General features: G+C 42.6%; 4 protein-coding genes across 4 annotated transcripts; all 4 read left to right on the forward strand.

Annotated features, from left to right (window-relative positions):
* Nucleotides 1-6,025: 6,025 nt before the first annotated feature.
* On the forward strand, nucleotides 6,026-7,799 carry BO88DRAFT_427303 (uncharacterized protein; the record flags this gene model as incomplete). Its single annotated transcript, XM_025708999.1, has 9 exons — nucleotides 6,026-6,052; nucleotides 6,102-6,149; nucleotides 6,201-6,266; nucleotides 6,289-6,469; nucleotides 6,544-7,040; nucleotides 7,062-7,256; nucleotides 7,337-7,533; nucleotides 7,582-7,689; nucleotides 7,748-7,799. The coding sequence occupies 9 exons, from the start codon at nucleotides 6,026-6,028 to the stop codon at nucleotides 7,797-7,799; spliced, it is 1,371 nt and encodes a 456-aa protein (XP_025560954.1).
* Nucleotides 7,800-9,020: 1,221 nt separating this feature from the next.
* On the forward strand, nucleotides 9,021-9,690 carry BO88DRAFT_427304 (uncharacterized protein; the record flags this gene model as incomplete). Its single annotated transcript, XM_025709000.1, has 5 exons — nucleotides 9,021-9,194; nucleotides 9,223-9,358; nucleotides 9,395-9,407; nucleotides 9,467-9,608; nucleotides 9,631-9,690. The coding sequence occupies 5 exons, from the start codon at nucleotides 9,021-9,023 to the stop codon at nucleotides 9,688-9,690; spliced, it is 525 nt and encodes a 174-aa protein (XP_025560955.1).
* A 1,116-nt stretch (nucleotides 9,691-10,806) lies between these two features.
* BO88DRAFT_436823 (uncharacterized protein) lies at nucleotides 10,807-11,406 on the forward strand (the record flags this gene model as incomplete). Its single annotated transcript, XM_025709586.1, has 1 exon — nucleotides 10,807-11,406. Exon 1 carries the CDS (start codon nucleotides 10,894-10,896, stop codon nucleotides 11,404-11,406), a length of 513 nt encoding a protein of 170 aa, XP_025560956.1. The 5' UTR covers nucleotides 10,807-10,893.
* Nucleotides 11,407-11,797: 391 nt separating this feature from the next.
* On the forward strand, nucleotides 11,798-12,695 carry BO88DRAFT_406376 (uncharacterized protein). The gene is made up of 2 exons (XM_025707136.1): nucleotides 11,798-12,386; nucleotides 12,439-12,695. The coding sequence occupies exon 1, from the start codon at nucleotides 12,217-12,219 to the stop codon at nucleotides 12,370-12,372; it is 156 nt and encodes a 51-aa protein (XP_025560957.1). The 5' UTR covers nucleotides 11,798-12,216; the 3' UTR covers nucleotides 12,373-12,386; nucleotides 12,439-12,695.
* Nucleotides 12,696-15,309: the final 2,614 nt, after the last annotated feature.

A 15,309-nucleotide genomic window follows, 5' to 3' on the forward strand; every position in this document is an offset into this window, starting at 1 on the left:
AGCGGCAAACCCCAAAGCTGTTATTTGCGGGTGGCAAGGAGAAACTATCTAATATATAATAGTGGCTAGTCAAGTAGCTTGATTAATAGATATAGATGAACATATCACGCGGCAGTTAGATAAAACCTGCAGGATTTTCACTGATAAGTCTTTATTTAGGTGGATGTCTGTTTCTATATAGTGTATCTGAGGATAAGCCCGCTTTCTGAGACCGTCGCTATGTGAATATAATAAATGCTACAGTATATATCTGATGCTATTTCTGTCAGAGATCTTCTAAAGTATCTCTCAGAAACAAAGATATCTTCTAAGAGTAATTTATAAATACCCGCCTTTCCCTATTACTACAGACCAGGAAACTAAAAGATATCCTCCATGACTGGAAGTCCTTGACTCAGTAAGACATTATCTTACCATGGACAGACCTTGACTTGCACTGATACTGGCTAGTACTACTACCGCTGTACTGTTTTCTCCGAGGACTGTCACGGGCATATATGCTGTATGGTTCTCAGAATTATTTTCTATATATGCCCATCACCCACCCCCTGTTAACCTAAGTCCCGATTTGGGTATCGAGGCTCTAATATTTCTGAGCGGAAGACTGATAATATTTCTGTATTATATAGACATTACTATGCAGACCATTTTTCTATTTAATAAAATAATATTAAATTTTTACTTTAGTCTTTATAGATGATACAGGCGGTACCCAGGTACTTGGTAGTGAGAGGATATATAATAACTGTAGCAGTTATATATAAACTGTTTACTATATTAAAAGTTGACATGATATTTGTCTTTAGTGTAAGCCCGAGCAGATATGGGTTCAGGTCATGGAGTAGGAAAATCATCAGGAATTACTACGGGATAATAAGATATGTTGGGCAGAGGGTGAGTATTAATTTGATTCTTTATATTATTGTATTTACTGATTAATTTCTAGTGTCGGGATAATGTTCTTGATTAATAATTATATACTACGTGATGTCTCTTTCTATAGGTGTCAGTGTGTTCAGAGAATCTATCTGTTAGATGTTGCTTCATCATACCTACAGTATTATAGATTAATAGGCAGATAAAGGAACTACTCTTCTTATCTATACTCTCTTATTATACTCCGGACGAGCCTCAGAAGTATATAACATGTTTTATTAATCTATCTGCTATCCAAAGTCAGTCTTCTTTACTTCCTATGATTCCTAGCCAGCTGTATACAGTTTCCTTAGAAACTTCATGAAATTCAGTGCTACTTGCTTGTTTTTTGTTTTTGGTAAGTCTCGTCTTCTTACTAGCCTGCGCCATTAGGACCGTACGCGAAAATTCCCTATATACCTATATAGGGCGCCAGCATCAGAAACGGGAAAGAGAGGAGGCGAAAAAGAGCTCTATAGTAATCTATATTTATTATATACAGGATTCTTTGATCTATTAGTCCTGCTTGAACATCCTTGACTGTGAGACAGACCGGGTGTGTTATAATAATACTATTATCATCAGCAGAAATATTAGCTGAGAGACTATTTACTGGTACTTATATTCTAATTATAGAAGTATAAATCTAGAGGTATTCTCGGTATTTTCTTCTTTTTGCCTTAAATAATGATTAGTGATTGTCCGCCGGTTATTCCAGACTTGAGTTTATTGGGATACTTGCTATTATTATTTCTTGTTCTGGCTTTTTTTTTCTGGCTTTATAGCTGGAGTTTGCCCTTCCTGGTAGTAAAGCTGTTTTCCAAATATGACTTGTTCAGGTCAATCGCAGTCTGCTATTATGCAGTGTTGGCTGAATCACTTGGTTTTGGTCTTTCTGAAAGTGACTCTAACGGGATATTTGAATGTGGCGGTTTTCTTATTTATATATATACATGCTAGTTTATCTGTGTGATATTAATCTAGTAATGATATTTAGTTAATCTTATATATTTAATCTAGAATTAATCTAACACACTCACTTCTTCCTATGATAATCTTTTATACAGCTGTTGGATATATTTTGCTGGGAGTATTATTTATTTTTTTAGTATATCTTTCTATATCCTCTGACAAGGCTTTTGTGGTGGCTGTTTGAAACTGTGTAGATTTTAATATTATTAAGTTCTTTCTGGAGACTTGTGCTTGTGATATAGTATTCTCATGGGTAGCAGCCCTGGCCTACTCTTTCACTATGAAAGAAAATACTCTAAGATTTTCAAGATCTTTTTTAATTCATGTGCTGCAGATCTCTAAAGCCGGCTCTAAGTTGCTAATAAAGTATTATCAGTATATTTATTATAAAGGAAGAATGACTCTTATATCTATAAGGACTTTTCTAAATAATATAATATTAGTATTTTTATTATTAGCCCTTGTTTCCTGCATCTGCCTGATGATATCATTAACCGCTGACATGCGGCGGCATCGACTTAACAGTACAGAATTGGTCCGAATAACTTTTGAAATCTTTATAATATAGAACATTTTCAAGAACAGATTGTCTCGTAGTGACCGGGCGAGATATTGTGTAAATAGGTAGTAGTCTTTCTTATAGTAAAGACAGTTCTCCTCACATAGAAGCTATTCATAGAAAAGATTATTCTAGTTAATAACAGCTGCTTTGACCATGACTTTCTTAATTAATAATGTTTTTATGTCATGAATCTGGACTATGGCTTCGCTGAGTCGCCTGAATTTGTATTTTAGAGCAAGTATGAGCCATCTTTTTGCTGTACTGTAAAACTGATCATCTAGGATATTATTTATATCGCTTTAGTCGTGCCATTTGTGTAAGACATCAAATAGTTTGAGAGTAATTTCCTGGCTGGGGTTTCGCATATTAAAGATAAAATTCTTGAAATCAGTGAAGCTGATATATTGAAGAGTAGTAGATTCAAGAGGACCGCCTGCTTTAATATAGTTATATTAAGTTTCACAGTCTCTTTGCGTAACCAGCTCCCCAAAGATTATAGCAAGAACATTATATAAGAGAAAAGCAGGATTATTAATCAGATATTGATAGGTAATCAGGTTTATCTTGAAAAATTGTTTTAGTAAAAGTAATATCAGTATGCCTTCTTGAATAATTGTAATAATAATCAAACAATTGGCACCCTTTGCTATATTTTGTATGTTTAAATCCACTGCTCGGCCAAATATTTGGTTTATAACTAGGGACCGCTCAGATAAGTACTAATCAGATTCAACAAATATTGTGAGTTTCATGACATCCACCCGACCTTGGCGTTGCTAGCGCGTTGAACAGGGTATTGAGGCCTATATTCAGGGGGTCTTTCCAAGTAATTAAAACTCACTTTTTTTATCAAAGTCACTGAAAATTGGCCCAGAAATCCTCGCATGAAGTGTATAAAGAAAGAACGAAGACATGTACTCTACTGTGTATGTGGTTTATGTTAACTTTACATACAGAATATAAGGATTCTCCGTGGTAGAAGGGTCCATGAACCTAGGGAGGGGAGGAAAGTTGAAACTAGAATCTATAGGGATGTATTTGGTATCAATACTATGTATATGTGTGTGTGTGTGTGTGGGTTTTTCATAGTCTGATCCCTTGTAAATAAAAGTGATATGCAGGATCTCCTTATTTATCTCTCACGATATATTTCTTATATACATTAAATCATTACTTTTCTGACGGATTTGAGCCTGGTCAAGGCCTATATTGGCCTAGTTGCCTGATGTTTTGTTCTGCGCGCGGCTTCGAAACCTCTGCGACGCTTCTGTAAAGTCAGTATAGCCCCGAGGGTGCTGTGGTCTTGTTCAGCGTCTTGTGCCTTACCTTCCTTACCTTGTTGCCCTCCTAATTTCGGTCAGCCCACCAGTACGTGGACTACCGTCTCGCAAGCTCCACAGACACACCTGTCGTCGACCTGGAAACTGCGTTGTTTCCGGTATGTTGCCAGCCAAGAGTAACCCATCTGAAGTTGTACAAGCAGATATGCTCAATTCTGAGGGAGCGATCTGTACAGTCTTCGGATACAGATTGCCGGCAGGGTTCTGTGATCTGGCGGAGGTGTTTTTTCTTTATATATTTAGTCTACTTATTCTTTCACTCGTTTAGTATTCTCTTCCGGATGAAGTCAATTTCTCGTGAGAGAAGGGACTGAAAGAAGTATATTTTTTTCGGGCTGACTGCTTTCTTTGCCAGTTAGTCAGTCTTGTTGTTTCCAGGGTTATCACAATGCCCCAGCACCCATTGGAGATGAATGGGAATCCCTTGTACTTTTATTTCGGAGGCTGCCTGCAGGATGGCTCAGATGATTCGCCGGCTGGACTTATTAGACAGGTTACGAATTGCTTGTAGCGCTGACATGCTATCACTTAAAATAATTATGGGTTGTTTTACTCTGTCTAAACAGCCTTGCTCTTTCTGGGCTACTTGAAAGATCAGGCTGATAGGATAGAAGATTGCCATAAGCTTGGCTGCGTAGACTGATTATTATTCTATTGAGCTGATACTGATTAATTGAGACCCTGTTAACTGCTGGTTGTGAGCAAGAGCTACTGCTACAGCTTTTAGTTTATTTTCTTTTCCTGAAGCATCAGAGAAGACTGTGATACTGGTTGAGGATTGTTGTATCTGTGTATTGGCCTGCGCTTTCTCCTGATCAGGTTTGATCGCGATTTCCGTAATGGGCTGGTTCCGCCATGGCTCATGTGGTTTTCCAAGGCTTGTAACCGCCCCAGGTTCATGGTTTGTAATGTTTCGGCTAGGGGAAAGCGGGCCTTCCTGTGGGTATAGGTGCTGTGTTCCTTTTGCTTGGTTTATTACTTTGTGAACCGGGTGGTCATCTGGCAGGGTGTTGAGGTGAGCAGATATAATGTGTTCCCGCTGTTTGAGTTGCAAGTGAGTTAGCAGAGTATAGGACTCAACTTCTAGTGTGGTTATAGATACTGTCCGGAAGGCTGAAAGGATTCGGATAAGAGCTGTTCTTTGTACTGTCTCCAGAAGTTGCAGGTGTATTAGACTGAGAGTATCTTACATAACCCTAATCAATCCCATTAGGGTTGTGTTGTGTTGGGCTGACGCATAATTCCCTGCTGGTGCTCGGAGGTTATTTATTGCCTGATTAGTTCGAGGGGTTCTTACTGTGTTCTTACTGTGTAGTAAGACCTGAATTCCCAACCCTGTTTTGCCTTTGGCGCAGCATAACTCAGCTCCACGCTGAAGAGGGATTGACCAGGCTGCATGTGATTATGTGTTTTTCATGATGTGATGATCGCCTTTTGAGGTGTCTGATTGTGGTTAATGGGAGACCTAGTAGGGAGCTGGATGACCTGCAGACCAGGAATAAAGCAAATAAAGCGGGTCACAGAAAGGGGAAAAGGAAAAGGAAAAGATAGAAATAAAGGAGCAAGTAGGGAAGTGAGAGAGATGAGGTAAAGAGGCAAGGAATAGTGAAGATATAGTTAAAAGATGGCGAGAGATGGGGAAAGATGATAAAGGAATCACTGAGTAAACACAGTCAAATATTTGCGATACCGTCTCCGGGAACGGGATGCGCAATCTGTGCGGGCATTAGTCTGTTCAGATGCCCAGGCGGGCGCGTCACTTCACCGCCTTCTGGTCGGTCCCTCTAATTGATTTGTTGTTCTGGGCCATCAACATATGCTGATGCTCGGGTAGGCCCGGGACTAGTCCTTATGAGGAAGCTGTCCAGGGGTTCAACTTGAAGCCCGCCTGGGGATTCCGTATGCGCACCGAAGGAATATTATGTCCTCGGTTTTCAACCTCTGGGCTTAGGGCGTAAAATAACGAGATCCACACATGGTTATACTGGCTTCAGAATAAGATGTTCCCCAAATTACCAGGGAAGCAAGCTTTATCGCGAGGGTCGATGGTTGTGTATATCAACAGTCTCTGTACGTGAAGGGGTCCACTATATATATGCATCGTGATATACCACCCATAATGACCAAAACCAGCTACTCCAAAGTGTCAAGCACAACCGGCTTTTGGTGATTCTACGAGACATAAAAATTAACAGCTTGAATACACTATCGCGATCTGACAGGCTGGTCTGCCAACATGTTCGCTATTATGGTCGGAATCCAGGTAAGTGAGAATCATGTTAAACCAATTCCATCAACTCACGTCTGGGGAGGACACCCACAATGATAATCCAGATTGGGATGAGGAAGCGTGTCCTGACGTGAGTGTTTTGGAAGGCACTGTCTTCATTTTTCTCACTTCCGTATTGTAGCTGGTCAACAGTCTTGGTAAAGTATTGCAGCGGATCGGACAACTTGATAGTATGCAGAAAGCGGAAGTCCTGATGCGGGCTCAACAAGGAGGATTTAATCAAATGGGAGACCTTGAGCACCAAGCAGAAGATCATATCCCCTAATACACGGGGCTATTGCGTGAACACCATCCAGGTAGCCAATGTCCGCCATAGGCTTGAAAACGCCGGCTTTGTGGATCGGTTTGAAATGCGAGAGGCCAACCAGGACGAACCTTCAGTGCTCCCAGGTAGGAAACGTGTTCATCCTGTTATTTTCCTAGCACTCCTGATCAGACCAGGCTAACTATTATCTTTTCCGAAGAAAATAGTACCATGGTCGCCACTCGGCTCACTCCAACACCTCCCTTTGTCCCGTACCTACCAATGAGTGGACCCAAGTCATTAAACCCTGCAGATAGCATCCTACTGTACGTCGCCCCTATTCCATGGATGGGCAATGAACACAGCCACGGTCATTGCCCAGGCGGCCGAACGGGGCAACGCTTGGACGTGGATATGACACCTGTTGAAAGCGCACTTTTCACTCCGCCAAGTAGAACTCCTCTCACCTCCCATCTAAGCCCTGGAATTGCTGCGCCCGCAAAGACTGTTTCCACACCTGGGATCTATGGGAAAGCTTCCTGCCATTCGACACCTCCCACTATGGGTGGTGGCTCTTCCCCTGGGGAGAGACGCGCAGATTTTGGACGCGCTATACGGAACCAACCAAGCGCAACGACAGGAGTATTGAAACCCAATCCAACAATTATCCACTTACTGCAATCCTGTGTAGATTGTGGAAAGGAAGTGCCCAAAGAGGTGTTCAGAAGATCTTGAAAGCGGAAAGGTATCTTATCCCCACAGACTGCTCGTGGACTACTTCGGCCCCTCTTGGGTGTGTGGGATAAACATATGTCGCTCGGCCTGCACACACTTATGCTACCCGTCGTCTGGCAAGGTCTGCAAGGAATAGTGAACTACCTTCGAGTTCTCGACACGGACGAGAGAGATCGGTTCCTTGATCCGTTGCAAAGCGTATTGGACTGGTCTTACTCTACTTCAACTACAAGGAACTCTGTGAGCATCCCGAAAAATACTGTCCTGGCCCCATACAGAAGCCACCCAGGTCTTATGTCTCCAACTGTATCCTGGATGCATACTGTGATAATCCTCGAACATCCAAGCCACCAAAAGCCTGTCGTGATAAGATATCAGGGAATTATGTGAAACGCGGGAAGTGGTGGTGGATGCTTGCAGGGACACTGGGAGTAGGCATCCTGTTGATCGGGGACGATCGCCTTATGAAAACCATGTGAGTCTCCTAAACACATGCAATCTTCAGCTTACTCATTTCTCCTAGAAACAATATGACATTCTCAGGCCATGAGATTGATGTCCTCGTCACGTTGGCCCTGAATACTAGACCAGGCACTGTACGCGTTTTCCACACATTGGAGCCCAGGCAGCCGTGCCCACTTACGAGAGAGGAGCATATTGGGTGGGACCTTTTGAGCATGCTGATGCAGCGCAGAGAGTCCTGAACTTCCTTATGACAGAGTGATGCCGCTTGGAATATGAGTATAGCCACTCTCCATCCTCAGCAAGTCGGAATATTCAGTTCTGGTGAAAGGCGGCTATATTCTCAATGCGCTCCCCAGTAACACCAGACGGGCAGTATCCAGCCTCACAGTGGATGAAGAGTCGGAGAGCAGTTTGAAATCCCGGTAACAGCCATAGCGTTCTAGTTCGCATTTGGTTACTCTGCTGATGCTGAAGAGAACATACTATCCATTGCTATCTATACTACGGCTCTCACACTAATATGGTTATCATTCTTAGATTGTCCTCCTTACCAAAAGAGCTATTATGTGAACTACTGAGAAAGCACAATCTTTTTGGCACTACCTATGTGGTGAAGGTTTCTTCCTCTGGAATTGATGTGCAAAGCTTAGTTGAAGTAGACGAGGATTTGAGCTTCGGAGTGGCAAGAAGGCTCGGTGCAAGCAGAAATATCTTTTATTGATTACGACACTGTTCTGATTTAGCTGACGTAGCTTATGGACCAATGCGTTTGTCTAAGAACACACTAACGGACAAAGAAGGCTTGCTCTATACGTAAAAGCAGAGAATCATCCAAACCTGAGAAGGCTGGATATCAGTTTCTACAATAAGATAAATATAACGTGCTGGTACGGTCATATAATGTGTGAGTGAACCCTCGTACAACGGTTCTCTAGCACATGTTTACATGGTTCAGAAGGATGGCTTTCTCCTTAACCAGTTTCATCCCACAGACGTTACACTCAGCCCGATAGCCGGCGAGGCGGGATTGACATATTTTCGTAAAAGAAGCCGCTTGCAAGAACGAATTGAGATTGACTTGGTTGCGTAGCTCTGTCAATATGACCTTCAAACTCCGGCACTGGCATCATTCCGGCATTCTTGATCCTCGGCAAACACAGTGGATACTCCTATAGGGAAATCCCATTTATCGCGACGTTATTCGCCCGAGTGGCGTTAAGAAAATGAGGGATCCTGCCCACAGCATAGTAGGGCTACCATTCCATAGTGAGGTTTGGGATTCGAGTGAAAAATGTGGCGGTAAGACTTGTCTCCAACACCACTGTGCCGGCGAGGTCTTGCGGTAGCAATATCTCTATGCCGCTTTCTCGGTGTCTAATCCATGTGTTATATGCTGCCTACAGGTTGGAATAGATGAGGTTTCCTTTCCTCTATTTGTATTTAGAAGATCGCAATGCCGGTTGTGATGTATTCGAGCGGCTAACCATCTCCGCAGCAATGAACTCCCGTTCGCCTTCTCGGACAGACTCGGTCACTGTCTCCGCCTCGAGTTTGGGGTCGATTGCCGGGCAGAGTCGTTACATACAGATGCTGTTGGAAGTCGACCATATGCCATGGATCTACAATATCATTGCCAGCGTCGCACACTGGGTGCTTCTTGCGGGATATCTAGTCTCCTGGAACATTTACCTCCTTGCAGAAGTTGGGAAAACTCGTGCAGGCTCTAAATGACAACGGTGCTAACAAGGCACTTTTAAAAAGAATTCAGAACCCACCCCTACTCGCGATTGCCTGTGTGTTCTTTGCATTAGGGGCTGCGCTTCTGACGTGGCTTTGTTGGAAGTGGCGCAGCAATTACATCTAGCTTGTAGGTCGAGTATTCCTGTACGCAGACCCATTATTCGTACTCGAATTGTGCTGAAGCAAAACTGATTGGGGTTTAGGCCGGTTACGATGAATGCAGCTGCGGGCCTCGCAACAACATTGATCAATGTATACACCGCGCAATCGGGCACTTGGTCGATTATGGCTCTGGTCACCACGGTGATGGTCGGAAGTGCCTTTTTCGTCGCTGCTGACGATCCTGTATGAATACATTTTGTTGGAGAAGGTCGAGGAGGAGCACGAGATGGAAATGCGTACAAGCGCCTCCATTGACTGGCGATGAGACTTAAAACTCGCGAGATTTGGCCCTTGTCAGAGAGTGTCTATCACTCGAATGCTGGCAGGTTTTGCGTGGAACTGCTAATAGATTTCGCTCTCATACGCATGGCCAACTTACAGACATTGTTTGACTGACCAATCCTTGATCAATCATGCGTTTCGTGCTTGTACATAGTGTTTATGTACGTATAAATCGTCATTGGCGAGCTTGGGCTGTCAGTCTGGGTATGGACCTTCTTGCCTCCCCTAATTCACCCTCAGGTACGGCTGATGGCTTGCTTTGTTTTCCATTATTTGTTGTTCTGACCTTATTGCTACTGGCTATCTTAGTACAGTTGATCAGATCTGTTGTGTTGCAACTTGAAAAGTGTGACTCTAATCTCCATGGGGTGGTATACCGCCTGGTAGAGGGATTAAGACTTCTTGATCTGGAGAATAATAAAAGAATATTAAATAGACTAGTGGGATAAGCTAGTCTACAGGCTAATTTTTATAGTGTATCTGTTACAGTTCTTGTCTTTGACTACTGCTGATTAAAGATAGAGTACTCTATTAACTGACTTATAACTTTCTCTGGGCTAGAATCGCGCTGGGAAAAGGAAGTATAATAAATGAATGAAAAGAGGATATATGGAGGTGGGGGGTATAGGGGTGAGGCATAGAAGTCTAATAAAAAGAGTGGCTACTGGCTAACTTGACTATATTTAATTAAATGGCTTACGCATGGCCGCAGCGTAACCTAAATGGGTTTAAGACTGATGTCAGAGTTTAAATTCCGAAGATACTAAGTTGAGCTAAGCTAATCTATTTAATCCTGATTTTTATAATATTTCCATAAAACTTCCCAGTATGACTGCTGGGAAATGCGAGGGTATATAATCCCTTTGCTGTGTAGGGCAGCCACTGAGCCAAGATAGTCTCTTCTGGTTGGGTGAGATGAGTGTATTAAATCTTGATGTCAGTATGAAGTATTATCTGATATTTTCTATTGGTTAATATCCATCTTAGACCCTGATGGTGATAAGCGGTATAATCTGGCACCTTCTGTTAGTAATGTTCCAGTCTGTCTCCATCTGGTGCGGGCCTGATGATCATCAATTCGGTCTTGCTGCAAGAGACCAGGAGCGTGCCGCCTCTCGCCACTGCCGATGGGATGCCTCCACCCACTGGTGACTGACTGGGCCACGAACTCCATGAACACTTGTTCATGGCGGGTAGTAGTAAGGTACATTCAGGTACCCCGTACTGTCTACACAAAATTAGTGTGGCCCAGCGAGGCATATCCCCCCAACTAGGACTACTTCCATACAATATCGAGGCCAAAGTACGGTACTGGGTCCCCGAAGGTACCCAGCGGCATGGTGGGCTAATCCAAAGAGGCAGTCGAGACAGGGCCAACTCCAGTTATTCGGATCTTTTGTCTAAGGCCTTAGAAGGGAAGTTGGATATTTGTAAAGACTTGGTTTGGTACAGCTTGACTCTTCCCAGTTTAGTCCCGGAAGTAATCTGCCAGGTTGAATGTATAAAATTGGGCTCTGCCGGCTCCGACACTCGCGGCCGAAAAGAGAGTTCCCCAATTCACGTTAGCGCCAAGGCTGGTGATTGGGCGGATGGAAGTGCCACCAGCGACAGGCCGGGCCAAGGCTGGGGCAGCCCGCAGGCTTGTCCACTTCGTGGTACCCGATCGATACGCTGGTACGCGTTTGGTTCTTCTTACTGAGAGTTACCTACTCCGTGACCGATGGGATTCCCCTGCTCTGCCTTAAAAATATGGTAATAATATAAGAAATGATAAAAAGACTAACATTGCGTGCGCGGTTCCCCTCTATTCGAACAGATTCTAACCCATTTTACTATGACAGATTTATATGTCCGATTATTTAACATTCGACTTTGCCATTTCGATTGCAGATTCTCGTTGAATAATACTAGTAATAAATAAAAATAAAAACAAGATACTTTTCGATTTCAGAAGAGTAATTAGACCAATTGTAATAAACTTCGCTCTGTTAGGTAGCTCCCCGACTGGAATCTTCGATGGGCTGCGGAAATATGTCGCAGTCTCTCCTAATTTTCCCCCAATAATTCTTTTTTTTTCGATACGGATGCAGGACAGATGGGGCTCAGAAAAGGCAACCACTACTACTGGGCCACCCGCCCATATATAAATCTAACATCTAGAACTATCACGGCAAAGGGACGATGACCACCACCACCACGACTAACACTTACCCGTCACCACCATTTCCCACCCTCTTCAGCCTCGGGCCGCAGTGTCAATTCAGCTGAACTTTTCCCATCGACAATATACCCTATTGTAAAAGGGAGGGAAAGGCAGGGGGTGGCGTTCTCGATTTTATCGACCCCGTTTCCACGCTATTGCCATCCTCTCCCGCCAACCGACCCCACCTGGCGACTCCTGTATCCGTTCCCTCGAGTCGCTGTCCCTTCGCCTCTTGGTCTTATACTCCCTCTACTCAAAGGCGACTTCCCCTCGTGGTCGTCTTGTTGTTTTCATCCGTCTTCACATATGTCTGGGTCGCACTCCTCCCGCTTTCTAGCTCCAGCTCCTGGTCAGCCCCCGAATGCTAGGGTTCCGGACAATGTAGTTCAGTGTCGCAAGCACAAGACCGCCGCCTGCAAGGCATGTAAGCAGAAGAAGCTCAAGGTGGGATTCTTTTACTAAGCCCGTCGTTACTGGTATCTTATACTATTATATTAAAGTGTCTTTCGTCGGCTGACCCCCCGTAAGTGCAGAGGTGATCCACCATGTCAATACTGTGTGGCAAACAGTATCCCATGTCTGGTCGACGAGATGGCTGACATGCGCCGTAAATATACCATGAAGCACAAGCTAGAGCATCTAGAACAAGCTGAAGAGACTCTGTTATAGTTGATTGATGCTCTGCGGAAGAATGAGGATAAATGCCTGGGACAGCTCCTGAATCTTATCCAGAGTAATATCTTCTTTGAGGAACTCTAAATATTTCTGGAGTATTAATTTATCGGGTATAAAATCAAATAGTTCCTAGAATTATATAAGATCTAAAGCCAGATCTCTCGTCCTTCTAATAATGGTGATGAGGAGTAACTGCCTTTCAAATTTAAAACTCTTGTTATATTCTGGATATCTGCTGTCTTGCTGATAGTCTTGTTTATTAAGTCCCTGCGAAGCCATGGACTATTATTATTGATAATAATAATCTTGTATTCTAATCTTATTTTGCTGTAGCTAATATAGATCTATTTCTTCTTTTACTGTTTGGATAAGGATGTTTTCCTCCGGGATATGTGGGCTGAAAATCTGTAGTACTGGTTCTGTTTGTGCTTCTTGGTAAATGCTATTCTCTGAGGCCAGTGTAGGTGCACCTGATTATTTTGGAGATAATTAATTTACTGTAGTATAAAATTAATTTGGTACTGTTCTTAGTATTACTCTAATTATACTAAAGTATTTACTGTTCCTCATGACATGCTTACACGGGGAGACTATTTTTACGAAAAAGTCCGTTGGCTTCTGGGAAGAGGAGGAAGAGATGACAGTTCTGATTATTTAAAAATTCCTGGTTTTATTTATTTGGTAGATGGTTTGAATGGTATATAATACAGGCTATACTAATATTGCTGGACTTGCAGAATGGTTCTGATAGATAAAGACCGGTTAGGCTGGACATATCTAGATCTAGCTATTTAAATAGCAGATAAGTATGCAGAAAGCCATCTACCCGGCAGAAGCCGGATATTACAGTTAAGAATGTTATAAACAGAAGTCTCTGGGGAGTTTTTAATCTTACTTTATAAGTTATCCTCCTTTTCCTCCGGAAGACGTCTGCTGATTATGATTGGGGTACAGAACGGTAATAGTGTCGCTGATGAATCATATCAATGTCAAACCTTCGCAGCGTCCGCGTATCCCCGTAACCCATGGCGATGCGCATGATGTCTGGTATCCATACCTGCGAGAGGTGGACGCCGTTCGCGGCCATCACGATTGCGTATTCAACCGCTGGTGCAATTTTTGCTGTATCATGATACAGATCAGCATGGGTTTTCACGATGTAGAGCACCTTGTTGCCCCTTCACAGATAATTAGATTCGTTGATAGCATCTATAAACAGCTCCAGGAGTGGCATGTGCATTTATTACTATACTTAAGCACGGAAGTGGTGACTGTTCTCTATATTCTGGAGTCTTCAGTAAGTATCTTGTTATACTATAATATTCTTTTATGTCACTGGGCTTACTAATTTCTTCTGTAGTATGTTTTACCACACCACTGTTATCAGATTTTAGATTTCTATGGTCTAACCGTGAGATTGCTCTTGATGTATCTGCTGCTGTCCATACGCGAGAGCTCTGCCTGTCATCAGCGTGCTGGGTGGCAGTGCTGCTGCGAGTTCATCGCGACAAGTAGGGCATTGACTGAATAGTGCTGTTAATAATCCAGTGATACAGCATCAGCATGTTTACTCTCACAAGTCCCGGACTCTGCCAAGAACTGTAACGCCTTTATTAAGCTTTATATTATTATCCAGGTATTTTCGCGACGCTTTCTTCTAGCCAAGGGAATTCTATGAATGGTCCAGCTATAAATAAACCAGATGCAGGTAGCACTTTCCGAGGTGACAGATATACTATTTTCTGATTTTAAGATATTGGGCTGGAAGAAGTATAATATATAGGAGTTCAGTAGCTTCTACTTTTATTTCAGCTTGGCTATGCAGCAGGGGCCGGCCTGCCAGGGAGAGATAGATATAGATTAATTTCAGGTTAAATAAGATACTTTCTGTTTTTTCTAAGTAGAGCAAGGTCCGGATGTGTCAGCGGCTGATGTAGAGTAAAACAGCTTAGTTAATGGATAATAGTATCACCAGCCATCTTTTTCTCATCTGAAAATTCATGACGAAGTAATGAACAATTACTGAGTAATCTATCTATATATGCAGATTATTGATCACGCGGATTATTTGTTTCAATGTCATGTGGCTGAGAGACAAGCGGGAGCCGGATACTATAGAAAGATTAGAAATATTTTCTGAATTAAACATGGCTGATCCTGGAAGAATCCTGATCCAGAGTGTTTTGTCAAAATATCTTTTATAAATTTTAATAATAGGGATATCATGGTGTTTCTTTTTTATATATTATAGAAGATTGGAGGGCCTATTCTAGATAGTCTATATTATTTTATTAATTTATTATTTTCTAGTTTTGAGATATTTTTATTACCTCTGTGGACAAGGCTATCTATCCTGTGACGGTCTGTAACACAGGTCAGAGAATTCATCCCTGTTATTTCAGGCTGCGGGCGGGTGTAATAACTTTATTATATATGGTTTATCTACATCCTGGTGCGGTTACCGTTTACTGCTACAAGGATCAGTAAGATTATATTCAGTTTCTAGTCTGTCCATGCCTAGAACTATAATAGGAGCGGTACCAAAGCTGGTAATTAGCTGAATAAGAGTAGTGCCATGACTGGTAATCAGTTTAACAGGAGCAGTGCCATGGCTGGTAGTAGACTTGATAAAAATAATACTATGGCTGGTACTGAGTTTCACAGGAATAACTATTCCAGTTAAATTGGGCTTGGGATGAGATGCAGTACCAGTCAGCTTAGGCT

The sequence above is a fragment of the Aspergillus vadensis genome (genome assembly GCF_003184925.1).
Source record: "Aspergillus vadensis CBS 113365 unplaced genomic scaffold BO88scaffold_18, whole genome shotgun sequence".
NCBI lineage: Eukaryota > Fungi > Ascomycota > Eurotiomycetes > Eurotiales > Aspergillaceae > Aspergillus > Aspergillus vadensis.